This window comes from Helianthus annuus, chromosome 11 (genome assembly GCF_002127325.2).
Source record: "Helianthus annuus cultivar XRQ/B chromosome 11, HanXRQr2.0-SUNRISE, whole genome shotgun sequence".
In the NCBI taxonomy this organism is placed as follows: domain Eukaryota; kingdom Viridiplantae; phylum Streptophyta; class Magnoliopsida; order Asterales; family Asteraceae; genus Helianthus; species Helianthus annuus.
This window is the reverse complement of record NC_035443.2, coordinates 38,714,615-38,741,218: the sequence shown is the minus strand read 5'-3', so window position 1 is coordinate 38,741,218 and position 26,604 is coordinate 38,714,615. Positions and strand designations below refer to the sequence as shown.

At 38.9% G+C, this 26,604-nt stretch overlaps 1 protein-coding gene across 1 annotated transcript in view; it reads right to left on the bottom strand.

Moving 5' to 3' along the window:
- Nucleotides 1-802: 802 nt before the first annotated feature.
- Nucleotides 803-26,604, bottom strand: part of LOC110916902 (G-type lectin S-receptor-like serine/threonine-protein kinase At4g27290) — a 46,861-nt gene continuing 21,059 nt past the window's right edge. The window contains exons 4-7 of the mRNA XM_022161550.2: nt 2,612-2,822; nt 2,301-2,538; nt 2,076-2,226; nt 803-1,250 (exon numbers count right to left, since the gene is read on the bottom strand). Coding sequence (XP_022017242.1) covers nt 945-1,250; nt 2,076-2,226; nt 2,301-2,538; nt 2,612-2,822 — 906 coding nt within the window. The 3' untranslated portion in view covers nt 803-944. The remainder of the gene's footprint in view (nt 1,251-2,075; nt 2,227-2,300; nt 2,539-2,611; nt 2,823-26,604) is intronic.

Here is a 26,604-nt window from a genome sequence, read left to right as displayed (position 1 = left end):
TCCCCCATTTCTGTACCTGATCTAGAAACATCACCGAACTGCAATGGTGGTGCCAGATCTAGAGAAAGATAGATAAGATAAAAATGGTGCTGGTTTGAAGATTATACAGGCTGCGGTGGTGGTTGCAGACGACGGTGGTGGTGGCGGCGGCCAAGGCTGTGGTGTTTTTTTTTGTTACAAAGGGTGAGGGGTCTATAAAGGGGTGTAAAAAGACATAAATGCCCTCACCATGAGGTGCATATGATATGACTTAACGTTTGAAATTAACCGGTTAGAGTTAAATGATTTAGGGTGTAATGCTTTTGAAAAAGAAAGGACTGTGACTGTAATTATTGAAGTTAAAGAATATCAATTGCAATCCGATACAAACATAAATGACGATAAGTGTAATTTACGCTAATTTAGAGTTACATTAGATGAACATTAAAACAACTTTCCCTTATAATTTACATATTTACATGTTCATAAAACAATCTGAAAGTTCTAAACCAAAGGTTAAAAACACTTAGTTTGTAAGTCAATAAAATCCATGTATGAGTTAATGCAAACTTTAAAATAATATAATGAAATCTAAATGCAATTATTTTCATCAAGAACAATGTACCTACCTTAAGATGAGTTGGAGCTACTAAAACAAACTTATGCTTAAATAGATGACATTCTTTTGATAAGTATGTGTTACATAACTTGAAGCATTGTTTACACATACTTTGATATGATAGATATCAGAGATAGAGATATCTCTTACATTTGTAACATGACTACTTATAAAGAGTTTCATCATTGTCTAACATTTGTAACATGACTACTTATAAAGAGTTTCGTATCATCATTGATAATATATGAAAGATAATATAAAGAGATTCGTATCATTAGTATCATTATTGATCATATATGAAAGACGTTACTCAACAACATTGTTGTGGTTCCACGTTTCAATTACGTCATCTACCATCTAATGTTGTAATACTTATTTCATTGTTGGTATTCATTCCATACGAGCTTGAAGATTGTGCAGTATCTTGCATGTATGCTCCAATGTAAAAACCGGGTTCTTTGGGTGTAGGCAACGGACCCTCACTGCCCAGCATCAGGATCACGGAAGTCATGGTCGGTCTATCTACTGCATGACATTGAACACATAACAAACCAACATGTATACACCGTAGGATCTCAGACACATTGGTTGATTCACCTAGGCAATGAGGAACTAACTGTAATGAACTTCCTTCATTATGGAGTCCCCATGCCTGTCGAGTTCATAGAATACAAGTCTTATCTTTCATTGTTTCATAAAGGCAAATTACATCCCATTTCCATTTATGTAAGTAACTTTATTTTGACTTAAGATACCATAATTTTTTTAATTTAGATAATCTTTGAAGTTATTCACCGAGTAAAGAAAAAGTTAACATGTTCGAAATTCAACTTTTTCTAAAAGTAAGGAAAATTTGGAGAGAAAAAAAATACTTTAGTATATATTAAATTTAATTTGAAAACTATTTATCCAGGTTCCCCTCACCGAAATTAATTTTTTTTCTTTTCTTATGATTTCACTCGTGATATAATTCAACGTCTATAAAAACCTAATACAATTTTGTTTCAGCTTTTTGCGTATTTGATATAACTTTTATTGAAACTCCAATTTTGATATAATTTTGAATTTTCAATAATTTTATTGAAATCCGAATTATGGTAAAAGTAAGGTGCTATTAGGATAATACGTGACTAAAAATAATATAAATTGTTTACATCTCGTTTTCAATAACCATATATTTATATATTGTTTTAAATGTGGAATATTGTAACTTATTAAAAAATATAAATTATATATTAAATAAAAGTCATATAAATTATCTAAACCACGCTATGAACCTTGGACGCAATATATTAAAGAATAATTGTATTACTTCTAAAACTTTTCTTCAAATTCAGTACTTTTAGAACTAAATTACTTTTTTATCAGTATTTTGTAAGTTGATAAACTTTTGCTGAAAACACAGATATGAAGGTTATCACTGTGTTTTTTTTATGGATGACAATTTGAATTTTCAAAAGTATCCGCCAAAACTTACATGTCCAATAAGGTTGTTACTGTGTTTTTTATGGATGAATCCTCTGTTCTTTTCCCCACAAACAATTTCCAGCAGTACTACCCCGAAGCTATATACGTCTGATTTTGTCGAAAAGGTGCCATCTCCCGCATACTCTGGCGCCATGTAGCCACTGTGTGGAATCAAAAATTAACTTAAGTGATTCCCAAAATAAATTGAAATTAAGTTTAGGTAAATGAATCTCACTATGTTCCAACCACTCTGTTTGTGTTTGCTTCTAACTGTTTTCCTCCAAAAGTTCTAGCCATGCCAAAGTCTGATATCTTCGGGTTCATATCCATGTCGAGCAAAATATTACTGACTTTGAGATCTCTATGTATGATTCTAAGCCGGGAATCATGGTGAAGATAAAGAAGTCCGCGAGCAATTCCATTAATAATGTGGTAACGTGTAGGCCAATCAAGGAGTTCGCTTTGAGATTTATCTGTGCATAGTATAAATGTTAGTCGTTGATGCGACATTTTTCTATGTTTTTTTTTTCTTATTATTTCATTTACCAAATATGAAGGAATCAAGGCCTTTGTTTGGCATGTATTCATAAATCAACATTTTTTCGGTTCCCTCTATACAACATCCCAAAAGCTTGACAAGATTGCGATGTTGTAGTTTAGATATCAAGATGACTTCATTCTTGAACTCAGTAAGTCCTTGAGTGGATGTTTTGGCTAGCCGCTTCACTGCTATTTGTTGTCCATCTTCAAGTACACCCTAAAACAAAACAAATTGATGGCATGTTTTATGACTTGTTTCATTTAACTATTTTCTATTGTAATTGTTTAGCAAATCACAATACACTATTTTTTATCACAAAAACACGAGCATGTAATTCCTATCAACTGTGGTTTAGTTGATGAATGTGATCGAACTTGTCCACAACCACTATGTGGCACGCAAGTTGTTTTCAATGTTGATTATTTCAAAATAACAGACAGAGAAGAAACGATACTTACGAATTGAATTATTTGAATTAGTGTTTGAGGATGATGCTATTATATAATTTTCTAATCTCCTTTGATGTCCAACTTATTATGGCGATATTATGTACATTATCGTGATATTATGTATATCAGATAAGAGAACAATTAGTATATAAGTCTCCATATTTATAGATTCACAAAGGACTATATTGTCCATCCAAATATTGTTATGGAGCATAATATAGTTATCAGTAACTTATTCCTATATCAACTTATATATAAGGGCTTACTGGCGAGTTATTATAGCTTGATATTTAACTAATACATTGGAAGATATAAAACCATTTTATTATTAGTTTAGTAAATTTAGTAAATTATAAAAGTCAAGGAAACACGTGCCAAGGGAGTATGTCGCAACACTGCTCATGAGCTCATCCTACTCCATGTATTCGGACTTAGAATTATATGAGTTAACGTTTTTTAAAACTTTGAGAATCATCTTGTAATTCCATGTATTCTTACAAATTATATGAGTTAACGTTTTTTGATTTTTTTTTTAAGAATCATCTTAGTGTAACAAATGAAGTGTAAGTATTTAAAGTTTTGAAACTGCTCAGATAGCAATTTGAATCATGACCTCATCACTTTCAAACTAAAATAGAGGTTAGATTAAAACGATTTTCCTTGGGTTGTCAAATCTTTACAATATAATATAATAAAGACAAAACACAAGAACGAGTTTCCTTTATAGTATGAAAACATGGGGTAGGGCTAGATAGAAAATCTATCTATATAAAAAACCCTAGAAAACCCAACCTCCTGACAATTTTTTTTTTTGAAAAAAAATAACACATGTAATATATATGTTTTTAAGAGTTTTGAGCCAAAAAAATCAAAAAAGCGCCTAAGGGATAATTTAAAAAAAAAAAAATTTCAGCAACTTTCAGCATTTTTGTCCAACACATGTTAGGCACTGAATTTTGTTTATTTTTTTTAAAAAAAATCCCTTCGGCGTTTTTTTGTTTTTTTTGGCCCAAAACACTCTAAAACATGTATATTACATGCGTAATTTTTTTCAAAAAAAAAAAAAAATGTCGGGAGGTTGGGTAAAAATGGGAGGAGATTTGGGTTTCCAAAGTTTTCTAAGAATTTTAGGGTTTTTTTGTCTAGCATTACCCTGAAAACATGTTCCCAAAGTAGTATAAATCTATACTATATAATAAAAGAAACCACTTTTAGGACACTTTTCATAATATTAGGAAACCTCTTATAGATAATTATTATTTTAATTTAATCTTTTCTAATTAATTTTAGATAACCCTTCTATTAAATATTATTTAGTTTAATATCGTATGGATAATTATTATTTAGTTTAATCTTCTTCTCATTTATAATATTATTTAGAGAAAATTATGATTTTGGCCTCTATAGTTATATCACTTTTACCCTTTTAGCCCAAAAAAGAATTTTTTTAACATCTGACCCCCTAACGTCTTCTTTTCTAACCCTTTTGGCTCCTAACACTAACCCCATCCATTAAATGTTAGGGGCCAAAAGGGTTAAAAAATACGTTAGGGACCAAAAAGGTTAGAAAAAAAGACGTTGGGGCTTAAATGTTCAAAAATTCTTAAGAGAAAATTACGATTTTGGCCCCTGTAGTTATATCACTTTTACCCTTTTAGCCCAAAAAAGAATTTTTTAACATCTGAGCCCCCAACGTCTTCTTTTATAACCCTTTTGGCCCTAACACTAACCCCATCAATTAAATGTTGGGGCCAAAAGGGTTAAAAAAAGACGTTAGAGGCAAAAAAGGTTAGAAAAAAAGACGTTAGGGCTTAGATGTTAAAAAATGTTTTTTTGGACTAAAAGGGTAAAAGTGATATAATAAGGGGCCAAAATATTATTTTTTTTATTTGATGTATAAAATTAGATTTATTACAATACTTGAGGTTTTTTAAGGATATATATTTTTTTATTATTTAGTACAGAAAATTACATTTATTTAAACCGTATAATACGCATATTTTTAAAGATGTAATTTTTTTATTATTTGGTATATAAAATTACATTTATTCAACCCGTGTAATAAATGGGGTTTTTTAAAGATGTATTATTTTATTATTTGGTAAACAATATTACATTTATTCAACTCGTATAATACACGTGGTTTTAAAGATATAACTTTTTTATTTTGTATATAAAATTACATTTATTCAACCTGTACAATATTGTTCTTATATATATAACTTTTTATTATTTAACATATAAAATTATATTTATTCAACTTGTGCAATAAAGAAGGTTTTTAAAGATATATTATTTTATTATTTAGTATATAACATTATTTATTCAACCCGTGTAATACACGGGGTTATAACCTAGTATATATATAAAACAGACCAAAGAACTTCTCCAGTGACGAATTTAGGAGGAAAATTTAGGATTATCATATTTTTTTTTACCGTAAATTAATAAAATGGGGAAATTTTTTTTTTTATTTGTAACATTAAATCCGGGATTTTATTAGTATGAAGCAGTCAATGTTTTAGATGCTTCAATTTCATACAAACGAACCAAAAAATTTCTAACATAATTTGAATCGGGTCCTAACGTAAGTTTATGAATCTTCTGATATGTACTAATATAATAATACATCACGAACTTTAATTTAGTATATTTGTTAAAGTGTTTGAGTTTTTTTTAGTACTAAATAATCTTGGCAATAAAACATTTTAATATGACGAAAAGTGTTATCTGGTATTAAATAGTTTAAAGGGTGAGTTACACTTTTCGACCTTTATGTTTATATCACTGATGTGTGTAAAATACAACATATAAATTACATCAAATGAGGCATAAAACTAACCCTTTTTAAGTACTAATGTTGGAAAAAGAGTGTTTTTGTCTTCCTTTTGTATTTTCAGGATTAAATGAGCTCAAATTAACAAAAGAAGCAAAAAGGCAGCTAAATCTAACATAAATACAAGAAAAGGAACATAAGTGGATTGCCCGACCCCTCGACAACATCCTCCCAAACAAAACAGAGAAGGCAAAAGACTGAACACGCCCGTGCTCAGCAAGCACGGGGCCGTGCCCAAGAAGCAGCAGAAAAGACAAACCTATAGAAGCTTCTATTGCCCACCACGGGGCCGTGCCCGGTGAACACGGGGGCGTGGTGAAAGTACTACAGGTGCATTAATTGTAATTGCGAATTACAATTAATGAGGAGAGAGATTGTCAGACGGGCACGGGGCCGTGTGCAGCGGACACGGGGCCGTGCCCAGCCTTCTGTTCAGCCTATAAATAGGAGTGCTTGGTTTCATTGCAACTCATACCTTGGCACACCACCTCTCTCACACTTCATCCACCACCCACCACCATCACAACACCATCATCCACCACCATCATCCATTGTCCATCATAGAGTGTGTGAGTCGTCTCGGGATCCAAGATTGATCGTAAGAGTTCTTAACAATCAAGGCCATGTTTGCCTAAGTCTCTTACATCACTTGGTGAAGACAAGCGTTTAGTATACTTTTTATTTTTAATCTTTTACACTTTTTATTTGGTTTTGTATTAATGACTTTAATAACTAGTTGCTTATGTTGAAGGTGATTCTTCCTTATCGTTTGTCCGTGGTGTCGTGGCATTATTTTACTGTCTATATAAAATAAAAGATTTTCACCATTCATATCTCCACGGTCTATATGGAGGTATGTTGGCTACCTGGTCGGGGATTAAGGGAACGGTTTGGTAAGGGTCTTGCCCTTGTTCAGCGTTTAGAGGTCCTGCAAGGGACCTGGGTCAAATTTAGTAGGATCTCCTTCAATACCCATAGGTATTGGATGGCGTGGATCCAAACTCTTTGACCCCTCATAAGTTAACTACTATTAATACTATAACCCGACTATTTAGGACTGTATCCCTACTGACTCAGACTACTTAGTCGAGGGTAACGTCACCTCCAAAAGAGGGGCCTACCATAATTTGCATTAATAACTTAATTCATTATCTTTCAATAATCCGACCCTTTAGGATTGTATCCTTGCTGACTCAAACTACTGAGTTGAGGGTAACGTCGCCTTCAAAAGAGGGGCCTACTACAATAACTAAGATAATCTCTTAAACAAGTGCAAAAGTGCGAAAATAATCAAAGGTTATACTACTACACGAGTCGGATCCAAGTGATTCATCTTGTCTATCTGTTTTTATTTTTATTTTATTTTTCAGCATTTAGTTAGTTTTATTTTCTTAGTTTAAAAATCTTTTCTAACATTTTGATTTGATTAGACGTTGAGGATAAACCGGTACTAAAAGCTCTTGTGTCTTTGGACGACCTCGGTATCTTACCAACACTATACTACGTCCACGATGGGTGCACTTGCCCATATGTGTGTTTAGTGTTAGTGAATATCGTATTTTATAAATTTAAAATTTGGCTAAAAGTGTAAAAATGACTTAAAATATACATCTAAAACATATACACACTGACACGCATCAATCACATTTAAGAAATTGTCTTTTACCTTTTAAAATATCAAAAATCATCCCTTACTTTTAAAAACCATACACGGTTTATCCTTTTTTAGTTAAGTTTTAATTAAAATCTAATAAATAATAAGTTGATAAAATAATAAATAATATGTAAATTAACTAATAAGTTACTAGATAATAAATTTATTTAATGCTATACAAGTTACAATTGACCTGTAAATTATAAATCATAGATATAATAGGAAATAATAATAGGCTTGCGTGGGTTCCGGACTTCCAAACACTTTTTACATTGTAAAAGAAAATTCTAAATAATATAGATTATGTTTTGGTTTTAAACAAGAGTCATTTTTTTCTGGAGTCTGTACAACTCATGCTAGAGATGTTATTTGTCGAATCCTCTAACTCTGGTTGGTGATTAAAGAGACTTGTCAATGCTCAGAGAGATCTTCCTTCAAGTCTTCAAAACAAAATACCGTTAGCGTCGTCACATAGGGCCCCAGGGGGGATCCGTGACCAAGCTCCGGCGTGAGAAGAAATAAACTTACCGGAGACAAAAGGTAATTCCGGCGTGAGAAGAAGTAACATTTATTCATACAACTCCAATGTGAATAAATGTTTGTGTGAATAAATGTTAAGGTTCTTCAATGCATACATGCAACAATCATATGCCCAACTTATATAGAAAGATAAACTTATCATATAGCGAGGATCCCAGTGCAATCTAACGGTATTCCTATGTGCGAGAAATGATTTCTGGTCACGCTGGATACGGGTTCCCTTATCACCGGCGAGATGCTCTTTGCATTTAATGAGGCCTGTACCTTCCTTGTACTTCCCTGGTTGGTGTTGTTTCTCTTTTGTTGCAGGCATTTAATGCCTGTGGCTAAGAAGACGACGTGAGTTGATAGGCTTTCTTGTTCCGGCTCTTTTACTTACACAACAGATCTTTGAGAATGCGAGAATGGGCCTTTAGGGAGCCCGACTAAGGGGCTCTCGTCGACAAGTCATCCTTAGTCTAGGGTCATGGGTTTTCGCACGTGGGCCTGGACTCACTAGCCTACGACACTACGACTGTATGAGTGGGCCCTAGTGACGTGCCGGCATCATCTCTGATGACGCCCTATTCTACAACATCTATATGATCCAATGGTCAGGGGGTTAGAGGCATCTCCACGTGTGTCGATCTGGCGGTTATTTTTTGAACCTTTGATAAGACGGTTACCGCCTACTTGATGGTGCCATTAAAACCTCGAAACCGCTCATTATCTTAACTATCATTCTTCCTTTTCTATGCACTTCACCCTTTACTCTCCCCCTAGATTTCATTATATCTCCAATCATGAGTCGAAAGGGCAAAGCCTCGATTCGTCGATTATTACCCAGGAGGAACTCGAGTCCTTCATCGCATCCTATCGTATTCCATCCAACCTCTCACCACGTCTTCCGGGTCCCAATGATCCGGCGACTTGCTCGTCGGAGAGGATCGTGATTTACACCCTTTCTTTCTCGTTTTATGGTGTTTGATACCCATTATCGCCATTTAAAATGAGCCTTCTAAAATATTACAGGATTCACTTTTCTCAACTACATCATTTGGCTTTTCTGAGGATCGCTCATTTTGAGTTGCCTTGTGCCGCTTTCGCCGGGGAGACGTCGGTGACACTGTTCCGGCGATTTTACCGTTTACGGTCCGAAGGTGACTGGTTCACCTTTGAGAAAAGGAAAGACAATATTTCTCTTCCCTGTTATTCTTTCATGCCGACATCTACTTACCTGAAAGAATGGAAATATTGATTCATCTTTTTCTCTCCATCGCTGTTATCCGAACCCCTTTCTATCGGGGATCCTGCCGCTGCAATAGAGGATGGCGTTCCTCCTTTGTCTGGTGTTGAAGATGCACTATGGAGACTTATGCATGAACATGATCTACCCGTGCTTTCAACTTTCCTGAGGGTATCCTGGCGATGGGATGTTTGCGTCCCTTTTACCCAACTCCCCCTAGGGCTTTCTTGGATGGCAGAGGTAAGTTTTCCCTTGGTGATGTTTTACTAAGTCTTATTGTTTAGGATTTATGTACTGCTTGCTTTATCATTCCTATGTTTATCCTTCTGTGCAAAGATGTCTTTGTGGAATTTGATGCAGGCTGATGCGAGGGGTGTGTCCTTAGTGGTTGAGGGTGTTGTGAATAAGGAAATGGGAGCTGTTCTTGGGGGTGAGGCCCCTAATGTCGACGGTCAGAATGTTGAAGCGGTCCCTGGGGATGGGACTCATTCCCTTGAGGGGGCTTCCCCTAAAGGGTCAGAGGGTTCTCAGAACTCTCCCCAAGTTGAAGACATAAGTAGTGGTAATGAATATCTAGAGATCCGGCTGTCCCGAAAGTGCAAGCCTGATCTGGTTGTGGGTACAAGCGAGGCTATTCCTAAGGTCCAGAATATTTGTTCTAGGTTGAGGAACGCTAGCAACAAGAAATCTCAGCCTGCTTCCCAGACCATGTCCGAGGCCCTTCCCGTTGCCACCAAAGTTTCTTTATCTAAACATTTGAAGGTTCTCCGGCCGATCTCAAGCCTTGTCTTGGGACCCCTTCCTGTAAGTTAGTTGTGGGATTTTTCCTTTGCTCTTGTGTAGTCTTGGATCTCTTATCCTCTTTCCCGCTCCTTTTTTATTGTTGTAGGGAAGTTTGAAAGCTCCAATTGCTATCCCGTCGACTTCTGCTCCGTGAAGATTAAACAGAAGGATTCGGAAGTGAATGTGGCGCTTACTGAGGTTGTCCATGTTTCTCCTACCCAGGCCTCCAGTCAGAGCATATTTCAGCTCTCTTCTTCGTTCCGGGTCCGGACTCCCTTGGCGCCTTTATTTGCCGAGGGTTATCTTCCTCCTTATGTTCCTAACTGAAAGATAACTACTTCATCTGTTATCAACACTAGGGAGACTGCCTGGGACTCCATGTCACATGCTCTTCCCCCTTCTTAGAGGTTTATGAACACTGCGTTAGATCCATAAATCTTTGAGGATCAGTACTGCATGGCTGTATGTGAGGGCTTCTTTCTGGGTGCTTGCATGTTGCAACGTGTTCAGGCATTGAAGGAGGAGAACAAGCACTTGGAGGATCGCTTGAAGACTTCACAAACCATTGCTGCAAAACTTCAATGCCGAGTAGTGAGTGCTGAGAGAGGTCTTTTGGATAAGGAGGTGTATTCCCTTTTTACTCTTTTCCTTTTGCTGACATATACTTTCCCTTGTTGCTGGAGTTATGTTTTTCCTATACTTTTCTTGTGTTCTCTCTCACTGTTTTTCCTATCAGCATGCTGGGGATTTGTTGAAGGAAAATGAGAGAGCTTGGAATGAGGAGCAGACCAAGTTAATGAGGGAGAGGGAACAGTTGGTTGAAGATGTCAACCATTACAAGGCTGCTGCTTCAGTGTGTGGTTCTGATGTGGAAACCTTGTACGTTGAGTTGGGAATTGTTCAAGATGATAATCAGAAGCTAGCAGCGGAGCGTCATTGGTTGCTGTCTAAGGGTTTTGGGTGTTTCCTTGTTGCCTTTACCCAATCTCTAGACTTCACGGGTTCATTGGGGAGAACCTATCAGGTGTAGCAGAATTTAGGGTATCAAGCGTGGTTGAAGGATGGGTATGCTTTCTCATCCCAAGGCATGAGGAGGAAGGAGACCCCCACTACAAATCTAAGGCCTAGAAGCAGTTATCCAAGCTGCATGAGGAGTTCACCGGTCAAACCCCTACTCTTCTTGTTAAACTGTCTGATAACCCTCTCATGTCTCTCCAAGAACTGAAGTCTTTGTTGCTGCTGCTGATCCCCCTTCCGGTGATTCCCCTTCTAGAGATTCTTCTCCTTGATAAGCATTCGTAAACAATATTCGATATGGTTGTAACTCTCTAACATTTACTTGCTACTTTAACTTTTGCTTATGTGGGTTAGGGGCCTTTGTGTTGAGGCCCTCTAGGACTTTATTAACTGCTACTACTTTTTGTACCTCGTTGTTAACGTTTACTTCTTGGATGTGGTTTTGTATGCGGGTGTCTGTTTGTTGCCCCTTCTTTCTTTTTTATTTTGAAGGAACCGTTTCCAGCTGAGACATGGTACCTGTGCTCTTGGAGAAACTCTGGTGTTCCTGGTGTTTTAGGCTTTTGGTTCCTGATTTGTAACTTTGGCCATTAGTTGTAAATCATATTGGATGGGGTGTTTCCATCCTTGCTTTGTTTGCAATATAGTCTTTTGACTATGTTTAGTTTATAGTTTATATATAAGAGACATTTTTTCCAATTTGTGATTGCTCCTTGTGGCAGTAAATTGTGTTTGTCATTTGGACTAGTCGACTTTGTCCTTGTCCCACGACTGGGCTATTTGACACGGTTTGCTATGTCTGTGTACACACTGTTTTTTCTTTATATATTTAAGGTTCGAAACCATTGGACACGTCTGTCATGGTGTGTTGCCTTGTTATTTGACCATGTTTTGATAGTCTTTAGGTGCTTGAACAATTGTAAACAAACCATTCGTTACTGTTAGTTGGAGTAATATTCTAGTACATGTTTTTGTTCAAAATACATGCATAATACAAAAAGAGAGAACTTATTTCTTCATCGCTAGCCTCACAAAATGGGCACTTTGGCTCCATGTCTTCTTCTTGTTCCCTCGTCCCTGCTTCATGGGGCGATCTTTCATATGTAGTACTTCCTAGGCTGCGTCAGGTTCCTTGTTCTTGGAACCTCTTTCCCTTGGAGTGTTTCCAATTTGCAAGCTCCTTTTCCATTTGTCCGCTTGACCCTGTAGGGCCCTTCCCACTTGGATTCTAGCTTTCTGGTGCTTTCTTGCAAACTGGCCTCATTGCCCCTTAGGACCAGATCCCCCGGGACCAAGTTCACTTCTTCATTATGGCATTATAGTATTTTTCCATCTGTTTCTTGTATCCTGCTTCTCTTATTGCCGCGATCTCTCACCTTTCTTCCAGCAGGTTGAGGTTTGTCCTGAGGTCATGCTCATTTTCTGCTTCTCTCAGCTTCATTCTTGCTGTGGGAGAGCCGCTCTCAACAAGGATGGCCGCCTCAGTTCCATAGGTCAAGCTAAAAGGTGTTTCTCCATTGGAGGTCTTAGGAATCATCCGATATGCCCACAGGACAAACGGTAGTTCTTCCAGCCCGCCCTTTTGTTCTCGTCCCAACCTTCCCCTCATCCCCTTAATGAGGCTTTGATTGGCTCTTTCCACTAGCCCGTTGATTTGGGCATGAGTGACGGATGTGAAGACCTGTTGTATGTGCATTTGTTCACACCAGGACCTGAAAGGTTTTCCTACAAACTGGACTCCATTATCACTGACTTGCTCTAGAGGGATCCCGAACCGGCAAACGATGTTGTCCAAGACAAATATCTTCATTTGTTCACCCGTGATCTTTGCTAGAGGCTTGGCCTCTACCCACTTTGTGAAACAGTCAATGGCAACCACCATAAACTTGACCCCTCCTAGGCCTTTCGTTAAGGCCCTATAATATCAATGGCCCATTTCTGGAATGGCCATGATGTAGAGACTAGAATCATGGGGTGTTTGTGTCGGTGGGTCAGTGGGGCATGAACTTGACAGTTGTCACACTTCTTGATCTCTTCCAGGGCGCTGTCACACATGTGATTCCAATAGAATCCAGCATTCATCGCCTTGGCTACGACTGTCTTGGGCCCTAAATGCATCCCACGTATACCCTCATGGATTCCTTGGATCACATACCTCGCTTCTTCTTCATCTACACATTTAAAAACGGTCTCAGGTATGACCTCCGGAAGAGTTGGCCATCTATGATTTCATATTGAAGTGCCTTTACTCTTATTTTCCTGGCCAATGCTTCATCCTTAGGGAGAGTTCCATCCCTTAGCAATTCAGTAATGGGGGGTCATCCAAGACTCCTTTCTTTTTTCGACGGAAGCTACTTCCTCGTTCGTGATAGAAGGTGAGGTGGGGACTTCTAATTTCATTTCCTTGACTAGGTGGTCAAAAGCCATAGAAGCTAATTTACTCAGAGCACCTGCCTTCCTGTTCCTCCCTCGGGGCACGTATTCCAGCTTAAAAGTGGCGATGGTTTTAGCGAGTTCCTTCACCCGAATCACATACTGGGCCATGGTATCGTCCTTAGCATCATACTCCATATTATATTGCTTAACAGCCAGTTGTGAATCCGAGTAGGCTTCGATGTTTTTCCCCCATTCTCTTGGCCAGTCTTAGTCCGGCTAGAAGGGCTTCGTATTCAGCTGTATTGTTAGTATTCTTGAATTCTAGCCTGATTGCATAGGTCAGCTCGATTCGTTCTAGGCTGATGAGGGTAATACCTTCACCGTTACCTTATTCGCTAGATTCCCCATCGGTGTGCAGTTTCCACACTGCATTCTCTTATTTCCTTTTCTCTTGTTCTTCTAGCTCCTTCCACTTGAGGAGCTCTTTTTCCTATTCTTCGGGTATGATATGCACAAAATGCAACATATAAATTATATCAATTGTGGCATAAAACTAACCTTTTTTTAGTACTAATGTTAGTAAAAGTGTGCTTTTATCTTCCTTTTGTATTTTCAGGATTAAATGAGCTCAAATTAACAAAAGAAGCAAAAAGACAGCAAAATCTAACATAAATACAAGAAAAGGAACGAAAGTGGAATGCCCGACCCCTCGACAGCATCTTCCCAAGCAAAACTGAGAAAACAGAAAACTGAACACGCCCCGTGCTCAGCGAGCACGGGGCCGTGCCCAAGTAGCAGCAGAAAAGACAAACCTATAGAAGCTTCTACTGCCCACCACGGGGCCGTGCCCAGCGGACACGGGGGCGTGGTCAACTTCCTGCAGGAGCATTTATTGTAATTGCGAATAACAATTAATGAAGAGAGAGACGCGGATGGACACGGGGCCGTGCCCGAGCTTCTGTTCAGCCTATAAATAGGAGTGTTTGGAGCCATTTCAACTGATCCCTTGGCACACCACATCTCTCACACTTCACCCACCACCCACCACCACCACCATAACACCATCATCCACCACCATCATCCATTGTCCATCATAGAGTGTGTGAGTCATCTCGGGATCCAAGATTGATCGTAAGAGTTCTTGACAATCAAAGGCCATGTTTGCCTAAGTCTCTTAGATCACTTGGTGAAGACAAGTGTTTAGTGTAATACTTTTTATTTTTAATCTTTTGCACTTTTTAATTGGTTTTGTATTAATGACTTTAATTACTAGTTTCTTATGTTGAAGGTGATTCTTCCTTATCGTTTGTCCGTGGTGTCTTGGCATTATTTTACTGTCTATATAAAATAAAAGATTTTCACCATTCATATCTCCACGGTCTATATGGAGGTATGTTGGCTACCTGGTCGGGGGTTAAGGGAACGATTTGGTAAGAGTCTTGCCATTGTTCAGTGTATAGATCCTGCAAAGGACCTGGGTCAAATTTAGTAGGACCTCCTTCAATACCCAAAGGTATTGGATGGCGGGGGTCCAAACTCTTTGATCCCCTCATAAGTTATACTGCTATTAAAACTTTAACCCAGCTACTAAGGACTGTATCCCTGCTGAATCAGACTACTTAGCTGAGGGTAACGTCGCCTTCAAAAGAGGGGCCTACCACATTATGCATTAATAACTTAATTAATTATCTTTCAATAATCCGACTCTTTAGGATTGTATCCTTGCTGACTCAAACTACTGGGTTGAGGGTAACGTCGCCTTCAAAAGATGGGCCTACTACAATAACTAAGATAATCTCTTAAACAAGTGCAAAAGTGCGAAAATAATCAAAGGTTACACTAACACACGAGTCAGATCCAAGTGATTCATCTTGTCTATCTGTTTTTTTTTGTTTTTTTTTCAGCATTTTTATTTTCTTATTTTAAAAATCTTTTTCTAACATTTTGATTTGATTAGACGTTGAGGATAAACCGGTAGTAAAAGCTCTTGTGTCCTTGGACGACCTCGGTATCTTACTAACACTATACTACGTCCACGATGGGTGCACTTGCCCATATGTGTGTTTAGTGTTAGTAAATATTGTGTTTTATAAATTTTAAACTTGGCTAAAAAGTGTAAAAGGGCTTAAAATACATACCTAAAACATATACACACTTCACACGCATCAAGTTTTTGGCGCCGTTGCCGGAGACACAAGGATTTTAAGAAAGTTAGGAATTAACGGCCTAATCAGTTTTCTTTATTTTCTTTTTATTTTTTATTTTTTATTTTTTAAGATTTTCTTAATTTTTCAGCTTCTGCAGAACTCAGCATGGGTCGTGCCCGCTGAACACGCCCTGTGCCCAATCTTTGGAACTGGCAATCCTGTTTTAAGTCAGACAGTAAGCTGAACATGGGGCCGTGCCCACTCAACACGCCCCCGTGCCCAAGATTCAGTTACTGAAAACAGAACCGTAAGATCCCGACGGTTGGTAATTTCTGACACAAAAATGAGTGATAATGATCTTTTTTACTTTCGGCACTCTTATGGTACGTGGTGTCAATTATGTGGAGGCGGTCATAAAGAATTAGAATGTTATTTTCTAAATTATAAGCCCCACTATATAGACCCATCGTTTGCCTGTATCCTTAAGAGGGGCGAAAGTAAAAATAATCCTTATCTCTCCCTCGAAGGCGCCCAACCAGATATTTTAGGAGAAATGCTTCTTGATGAACTATTTCAACTAGAATATCTGATTCTTAATTGGTTAAAAGAACTTAGGATGGATTTCCTTAATTCATCTCAAGACGATGACCAAGAAGAAGTGTTGGGATCGCATTCAAACAACCTCGTTGCTCCCGAAAATACCTTCAACTCTAGCGAAGACTTGGACGATAGTCGTCCCTGTGCCGATTGTGCCGTGAAGGACTCCCAATCGACTTCGTTCGATGCATACATAGACCTGAGCGATTCGGCATACACCTTCTTTAACGAGATCCCGGAAAAGGGTTGGACTTGTCCACCTACATTTAGCATAGGAATCACCCTCACCGACAACCTCTTGCGTTCTCGTCTTAACCTAGATCAATTAAGGTATCTTAGGCACTTTGGGGTTGTTCCATCCAGTAAGGAACCGCCCGATCCGGATAAGTTCCTTTAAAATAGACAAACTTCATAATCAACCCTTCGACACGAGGCCGTGTCCGGCCAACACGACCCCGTGTCCACCAAAAGATTCCTTCTGACTTTTGCGTCAGAATACGGACAAACTGTGTCAGGATTCTATCTGCACACGGGGCCGTGTCCAGCCGACACGGGGCCGTGTCCAGCACGCTGTCGTTTTCTATAAATGCAGCCAAGAATTCTGCACATTTGGACCATCCAGGGACAGAGATTTGAAGGGATCTTCTCTCCTACCATCCTAGGTATGCTCTAAAAGAAGGTTCCAACAACCATCTTGTCCTTTCCTCTTTTATCCATTTCCTTCTTCTTCATCTTTTTCCAAAAACCTCCATTAAAGCTTATGATTTTAAGCTTTGATAAAGGGATTATTGAGTTTTGTTCAAGAAATCTTGTTAAAAATAAGTTGAACAACATTGTTTTAAGTTACTATTGCTCAAACAGGATTCATAAGTTAGAGGAATAACTTAAAACTTCAAGATTTCTTGTTACAAACTTCTGCAGAAAGATGAACACGGGGCCGTGCTCACTGAGCACGGGGCCGTGTCCAAGATACTGTTTCATAAAAATAAGCTGTTTTCGGTTTATTTTCGTAGAATGTCGAGTGAAAACAGTGGAACATCTTCCGTGCATTCAACAAATAGTAGAAGAGGAAGGAGGCCTTCCATTGAAGCTACCCTTGTACACTACGTCATGGCACTTCGGGAAGCTCTCGATGAGATGACTTCGGTAGAGGAAGTCCTAATTGACCGTATAAACTATCTTACGGTGGGGCTGGAAAATAGTTTTCAAGAAATTAACCTCTTGCACCAGAGGTTAAATATTCTTGTAACACCTCCGATGGAACACGTCCTCCTTCAAGAGGATTGGAACCTAGCACTTGGAGTCAACAACCCAACCGGATGGGATGACATTCCAGCGGAGCCTCCCCTTGAAGATCTACAAGAAGTCCCGGTGGAAGTTGTACCTCCTCAAACCGACGCTAACGAGCCCTCTTTTCTCCTCCCAAGGGAAATAGAGGAGTGGCTCGCCGACATATGAGGAGTCCATGCCCGGAAGAAGGAGTTCTATGAAGCCACATCCAACCAAGACTATTATCTTCTTGGAAATTTTGCTAATTAAAATAACTTGTAGGCTAGAACTCCATGGTTTATGCTTCTTGTGCTTACTTATCTAACTTAGTAATTTTCTAAGACTATGTAATCCTCTCTATGATTTTTAATGAAATGATGGTTTTAAGGTTTGGATGATGTTATAATAAATAAAACACACTCGGGATGGTGAAGGATAACAAGGGAAAAGAGAAACATTGCCCCATGCACTAAAACAGAGCAATCCGACAACGATTTCTTCATTACAGTAGGCTCAGCACGGGCCGTGTCCGCCCAACACGGCCCCGTGCTGCACATTCTGCAGAAAATCGCCCAGTTCAGGTAACTGGACACGGGTCGTGTTCACTGAACACGCCCCCGTGCCCAGGCTTCTGTTCCTTTTCTTAAATTTTTGTCGCTGGCACCTGAACACGGGGCCATGCCCGGTCCCCACGGGACCGTGTCCAGACTGCCAGTAACATAAAATTTTGCTTTTAACACCATTTTACACATTCAATCAACCTAAAAACTTATTTTTGGGACACATTGTGGACAATGTGTAATTTAAGTGTGTGTGGGGGGGGGATGCCAAAACCCTGAATTTTGCAAGTCCTAATAACAAGCCTTACACAAAACTCTATTGGAACCGCTAATCACCCCAAATTTTTTCCAAAAAAATTTCATTTTTTTACCTGTCTAAGTTTAAGTTGGGAATTCAAGTCTTAACAAGGTTATATTTTTATAAGTTTACAACCGATAGCGTCGTGATAAAAAGAACCAACATAAGAAAAGTATGAAAAGGCATGACAAACTTAGTTAAAATTTAATTATATATACTTGATCACATAAAAACCCTTTTCCCATAAAAGTGAGTTTTGAGCCTTTAACGAGCATACAAATATACATCTTTACACTAAATGCTCATTTTTCGTTTCTTGTGTGAATAGCCGCTTGGTTCGTACGACTCTAGAACTTGCCATAACAATACATTCCCGGTCCTTACCAACTTAAACCCGAGTAAGTAAATGATGGAGGCATTAGGACTAACCTTTTTTCATTCTACACCATTATTTTTCATTTTTTTTACCACCTACCCAAAATCCCCCTAGTTAACCCCTTTGAGCGTAAACCTTTTCATTTCTTAACCCAAAACAATCACCCTTTTTACCCACCAAACCCTTTTTATTTTTTAACCCTTTTCTTTTAGTAACAACGTTCGGTTATCTTATGACTTCTTCATATATATATATATATATATATATATATATATATATATATATATAGTAATTTATATATTTTGATGAAACCAAACAAACAAACAAAGTTTATCAAAAATAACTTTGTTTGAACAATTCATCAAAATAAAATAATTATGAAAAATAAAAGTCTTTCGAACCGACGTTTGTTACGCCTTTCGCCCTTTTCACTAACCACTAACCCAACCACCCACCTTTAGCCCAAGCCTAACCCTTCACCCAGAAAGTCCTCTTGATATTTACAAAGGTATATAGTTAAAAAGGAGGAGGATTGATTGCTTGGCAAGCTTATGGTAGGAGTAAGTTCCATGCCGCTCTCGAGTGATTCACTAAAAATACACCTTCGGCCGAGTGTTGAGTGATCCCCCGTGAGGTATGTGAACTTGTATATAAATGAGATTTTAAAAAAAGGTATGTTTTGCCCTAATAAGTAATTTATCTTAATAAACGTTCTTAATAAATCATGACGAATAGGATTGTAAATAAATAAAAATAAAACCTCAATAAAGAATCTTGGAAATCCCGACACTCTATGACAAGCCAAAAACCTTCTCTTCTACCCATTCCATTTGGGAGTGAATAAAGCCACATTGTAAAGAGTTTTGCTTGAGGACAAGCAAATATTCAAGTGTGGGGGTATTTGATATGCACAAAATACAACATATAAATTATATCAATTGTGGCATAAAACTAACCCCTTTTTAGTACTAATGTTAGAAAAAGTGTGCTTTTGTCTTCCTTTTGTATTTTTTAGGATTAAATGAGCTCAAATTAACAAAAGAAGCAAAAAGACAGCAAAATCTAACATAAATACAAGAAAAGGAACGGAAGTGGAATGCCCGACCCCTCGACAGCATCTTCCCAAGCAAAACTGAGAAAACAGAAGACTGAACACGCCCCGTGCTCAGCGAGCACGGGGCCGTGCCCAAGTAGAGCAGAAAAGACAAACCTATAGAAGCTTCTACTGCCCATCACGGGGCCGTGCCCAGCGGACACGGGGGCATGGTCAACTTCCTGCAGGCGCATTTATTGAAATTGCGAATTACAATTAATGAAGAGAGAGACGCGGATGGACACGGGGCCGTGCCCGAGCTTCTGTTCAGCCTATAAATAGGAGTGTTTGGAGCCATTTCAACTGATCCCTTGGCACACCACCTCTCTCACACTTCACCCACCACCCACCACCACCATAACACCATCATCCACCACCATCATCCATTGTCCATCATAGAGTGTGTGAGTCGTCTCGGGATCCAAGATTGATCGTAAGAGTTCTTGACAATCAAAGGCCATGTTTGCCTAAGTCTCTTAGATCACTTGGTGAAGACAAGTGTTTAGTGTAATACTTTTTATTTTTAATCTTTTGCACTTTTTAATTGCTTTTGTATTAATGACTTTAATTACTAGTTTCTTATGTTGAAGGTGATTCTTCCTTATCGTTTGTCCGTGGTGTCTTGGCATTATTTTACTATCTATATAAAATAAAAGATTTTCACCATTCATATCTCCACGGTCTATATGGAGGTATGTTGGCTACCTGGTCGGGGGTTAAGGGAACGATTTGGTAAGAGTCTTGCCATTGTTTAGTGTATAGATCCTGCAAAGGACCTGGGTCAAATTTAGTAGGACCTCCTTCAATACCCAAAGGTATTGGATGGCGGCGGTCCAAACTCTTTGATCCCCTCATAAGTTTAACTACTATTAAAACTTTAACCCAGCTACTTAGGACTGTATCCCTGCTGACTCAGACTTCTTAGCTGAGGGTAACGTCGCCTTCAAAAGAGGGGCCTACCACATTATGCATTAATAACTTAATTAATTATCTTTCAATAATCCGACCCTTTAGGATTGTATCCTTGCTGACTCAAACTACTGGGTTGAGGGTAACGTCGCCTTCAAAAGGGGGGCCTACTACAATAACAAAGATAATCTCTTAAACAAGTGCAAAAGTGCGAAAATAATCAAAGGTTACACTAACACACGAGTCGTATCCAAGTGGTTCATCTTGTCTATCTGTTTTTATTTTTATTTTATTTTTTCAGCAATTTTATTTTCTTAGTTTAAAAATCTTTTTCTAACATTTTGATTTGATTAGACGTTGAGGATAAACCAGTACTAAAAGCTCTTGTGTCCTTGGACGACCTCGGTATCTTACCAACACTATACTACGTCCACGATGGGTGCACTTGCCCATATGTGTGTTTAGTGTTAGTAAATATCGTGTTTTATAAATTTAAAACTTGGCTAAAAAGTGTAAAAGGGCTTAAAATACATACCTAAAACATATACACACTTCACACGCATCATGTTTTTGGCGCCGTTGCCGGGGACACAAGGATTTTAAGAAAGTTAGGAATCAACCTAATCAGTTTTTTTATTTTCTTTTTATTTTTTATTTTTTAGGATTTTCTTAATTTTTCAGCTTCTGTAGAACACAGCACGGGCCATGCCTGCTGAACACGCCCCGTGCCCAATCTTTGGAACTGGCAATCCTGTTTTAAGTCAGAAAGTAAGCTGAACACGGGGCCGTGCCCACTCAACACGCCCCCGTGCCCAAGATTCAGTTACTGAAAATAGAACTGTAAGATCCCGACGGTTGGTAATTTCTAACATAAAAATGAGTGATAATGATCTTTTTTACTTTCGGCACTCTTATGGTACGTGGTTTCAATTATGTGGAGGCGGTCATAAAGAATTAGAATGTTATTTTCTAAATTATAAGCCCCACTATATAGACCCATCATTTTCCTGTATCCTTAAGATGGGCGAAAGTAAAAATAATCCTTATCTCTCTCTCGAAGGCGCCTAACCAGATATTTTAGGAGAAATGCTTCTTGATGAACTATTTCAACTAGAAGATCTGATTCTTAATTGGTTAAAAGAACTTAGGATGGATTTCCTTAATTTATCTCAAGACGATGACCAAGAAGAAATGTTGAGATCGCATTCAAACAACCTCGTTGCTCCCGAAAATACCTTCAACTCTAGCGAAGACTTGGACGATAGTCGTCCCTGTGCCGATTGTGCCGTGAAGGACTACCCATCGACTTCGTTCGATGCATACATAGACCTGAGCGATTCGGCATACACCTTCTTTAACGAGAGCCCGGAAAAGGGTTGGACTTGTCCACCTACATTTAGCATAGGAATCACACTCACCGACAACCTCTTGCTTGTTTGTAAACAATCTTTTAGGACTTTCATAAATGGGATTGTCTTGTCAGTCACTTTTGACAAGAAGTGATTGAGTGCGATCAATCTTCCGTTTAACTGCTGAATGTCCTTGAGGGACCTTGGGGATCTCATCTCTACGACTGCTTGCTTTTTTCTGGATTGGCTTTGATCCCCCCTTTAGTCACTACTACCTCCAAGAACTCTCCTTCTTCTACCACAAAATAGCACTTTCCTGGATTTAACTTCAGGTTTACTTCCTGCATGGTTCTGATTATTTCTGCCACGTCTTCTAGCATAGCAGCTTCTGTGAGGCTCTTAATAACAATGTCATTCCAATAGACCTCTACGTTTTGCCGTAGTTGGTCCTTGAACTATGTGTTTACGAACCTCTGGTAGATCGCTCCCGCGTTCTTGAGCCCGAACGACATCTTGTTATAGCAGAAGGTCCCCTCATCTGTTACGAATGTCATCTTCTCTTCATCTTCCAGGGACATCGGAATCTGGTGGTACCCCTTTTATGCGTCCAAGAAACACTTTAGGGGGTATTGGGCCAGTGAGTCTATCTGGACGTCAATCTCGGGTTGGGGTAACAGTCCTTCGGGCATGTTTTGTTCAGGCCTTTGTAGTCCACAGATTCTCCACCCTCCATCTTTTTTACTTACCATCACTAGGTTTGCGACCAGGTTGGATACCTGACTTCTTTCACGATGCCAGCCCTAAGGAGCTTCTTGGTTTCCTCATAACTGAGTATGCTTTAATCCATTGATGAAGCTGCTTATCTTCATTACCTCGGGTACCCCTTTTATGTTCATGCTCTCCTTGATGAACCTCTCCATGTATTGATCTACCCGTTTGTTGTCCCTCTGACGGATATGCATGATCTCATTAGGGTTTTTGACTACCTTCCTCTACTGGTGGAAGTTCCTAAGGAACTTCTCACACAGGTCCTCATAGCTGTCGATACTTCCTGCCGGGAGACTATCAAACCAAAGACGGGCTCCTTCGGTTAATGTCTGCACAAACATGTGACACCTGGTGGGCATAGACCACTGACCAACCGGACCGGCTCCCCTAAAGGCCTGGAGGTGGTCCTCAGGGTCTTTGGTCCCATCATATTCATCCAGGTTACTAGGTAGTTTGAGTTTTGGAGGCAAAGGTGCCTCGGTAATTCGTCTGATGAATTTTGAGACCTCCATCATTCTTTTGATCTCTTTTGGCAAGTAGGGCTTGTCTAGTACATCATTATACTCACCTCCATCATTCTTTTGATCTCTTTTGTCACCTCACTTCTCTTCCATTATCACAGCTTTTTCTTCAGGGGTCATCTGCTTGAACACCACCATGAAAGTTATTAAAGGGTCTGCGTTGGCACTCCCGTCATGAGAAGAGGTGTTACCTTAATTTTGGGGTGTGTCGAAAACAAACCTCGACCGTAAACTTTCCAGTCTTTCCATTTTTTCCAAATCATCAAGTTGTCTACGTAACTCATCCTTGTGTCTAGACACGAACTCTAGGGTGATGTCGCTCTTTTTAGGTGTTGGTTCTGTGTCGTTGATGGCCTCGAACTCACCGGTGATATCCTCGACAGTGACCTACTTCTCTGCTATTTGGGTTGCCTTCGAAATTTTAGATTTGGGAAGTGCTGGGGTCGTCATTCTTTGAGCCGTTTTTGAAAGAAAACCCTTCCAAACATAAGTGTTATTGTTAGGATATCTCTGTTGACAGTGTGGCAACCCGAACTCCCAAGGTTTGTGCTTTTCAGTTTTGTGATCCTCACTCCTTTTCTCGTTATTATTTTTGTCACGCTCTTGTATTCTAGTTATTTAGCGTTGTAATAAATAACGAGTAAACCTAGATGTAGGCGAGAATAAAACATTGTTTCTAAACCCTTCGGCCTACACGCGCATGTATCATGGGCCGAAGTATTCGAGCTCAATCAAATCTTAGATGTTGGGCCGGCTTGTGATCTCGGTTCATACACCCGCTCACCCAGTGAGAAATGGGCTATTATGTTGGGCCGTTGGGTGGTCACATACTAGAGGGTTATAAGTAATCGTATAAGTTACATCACAAAGCATGAAGCGAATACAAACCCTACTTTCCTCTCATTAGTTCATACGGCAGCAAGAGGCCCCATCTCCTTTGAAACATCATTCCGATTGGATCGAGTTGCGGTTAGTGGTTTGTTTACGTAATACATCTTTTTATTCATTGACCTTGCTATACCAACTTGCATATGAATTGCTAATGGAATGCGGTCCAATAGTGTTAGGCCTAGGGGTAAAGTTGTCGGCCATAATATGTAGAATATATATGATGATGAGTATGAATCTTGTGAATTAGGGATATGTTGGTAGTATATGGGAATGACATGTCTACGTGAATGTTTAATTATGATTTTGGTTCACATGCATGAGATATTGTTATAGCTTCCATGTGATTGATAAATTAGGAATAATGTTGTCAGATCCACTATAATGGAGGAGGTCCAATGAGCATCAAGTGTATATGTAATCTAGGATTATATTGAATCTATACTTTGTGGGGATAAACTGTTATGCTGGTAAATTGTATGTGACAATTGATATTGAAGTGATTTAATGAATCTGACAACATATGCTCGTATTCTTCATGTGCACAAGTATTGATGTTGAAATGAATTTGATACAACAGTAGACATCCTTTGATTTTGATACCACTTTACGGTGGTAAAGTCGGTTGGCTGCTAACATGGGATTGCCTTTTACTTGTGCATGTGATTTTTAATTCGGTCCAATGATATTAAAGGAAAAGACATGGTGGTCGGCCAACATAGGAGTAAATATTAATAATATTAGGGAATGAACATTATGGGTGGGTGTAATCGGTAGTAGGGTGGGATTGGTGGAATTATTGGCATGATCTAATTGGTGCAAGGGGGCGGCATATTGTTTTTAATGTGTGTGTGTTGATGTATGAGGGGCTGTATGCTTAAATAGATCATTTGTCTTACAAGCAATTAAATGGGTCACACATGCTTACCCTACTGTTGGGCCGCATCAAGGGTGGGATTGGGCTTGAAGTCCAACCGAGTTGTTATGGCAGAACCTTTATATGAATGTTGCTGTGATGCTTTTGTATGACAACAAATGCTTTTGTAAGACTTAAATTATGTCAACTAACTAATACAATTTGCACTACTTGTTTAATGTGTAAGCACTGTTGTGTGACATGATTAAATGAATGCGAAACTGATCGATTTTGGTAACTGCCTTAGGAGCTAATTGATTGACTGGGAACTAGTGTCTTAAATTTACCGAGCAACCTAAGGTGAGTTCACTACATTCGAGCATGCGTCCCAGTGGTTGGGGACAGTCAGTGGGTATTCCATGGGGGGGATAAGGCTTTGGGTAAAAACAGGTATATTGGTTAATGATCTCACCTATCATCTTTTGTAAGTCCCTCATCGGGTATTAGTTAGTAGCGCTACTTAGGTTTGGCACCCTCACACCGCTCCTGTAGAGGACGGAGGTGAACTAATGACCCAGTCTGGCCCAGTACTAGATAGGAGTACGTGGGAAGGGCAGTCGTGTATTTCAGGAGCCGTCATTGTTCGGAATTGAGATATTAACAATATTACTTGCATTGGTTATTGAACTGTTTTACATACAACGGGTACAAACGTTTTCTAAAACTGTGAACTCGCCAGCTTTGTCTGATACACGTGTTACATGCTCGCAGGTCCTTAGGTACTTGGAACGCGGGAACTTGCTGGCTGGAGGGCGCGAGTGGTCATGGTTGCCTTGCTGAGTTATTTCACAAACATTTATTTACTTTGATTGTGTGAAACATATACTTTGTTACACGTTAATGCTTCCGCTGAACTTATTGTTTTTGAACAACTTATGTTTGGGATTTCAGTATTATTAAATGATGAAACTTTATTTCAAACTTGTGATTCAATGTAATTGGTGGCTCATTGCTAGTCGTCACACGCCTAACAGGGACACTCCCTAGGTGGTAATTTGGGGGTGTGACAGTTTGGTATCAGAGCCACTGGTTATAGTGAATTTGGTTTTAAAAATGATTTATAAAACCAGACTATAACTGAACTGATACGACATTGACCATGACACTCAGCCCCAGGCAGCAAGGTTCGTCTCTTGTTTACCATTACATAGCATAGTTAGTACATACTCATGATTAGTATCACACTCGAACGCACACTTGATATTGCAAATACGAATTACTATGCTATCTGTTTATACTACGTGTTTTAAGAATGGGACTCTACTTGAACTTACATGCTCTATGTTGTGATGTCGTCGGTCGAACTGCATGAATGTGGGGAAACCTTTTAACATGAGTAGGGAGGAACTGAGATAAGCATGCAAATCGGGTTATTATTAAGGGTGCACACATAATAACAACGTGGGGTGCATGTGAGTCCCAGTAAG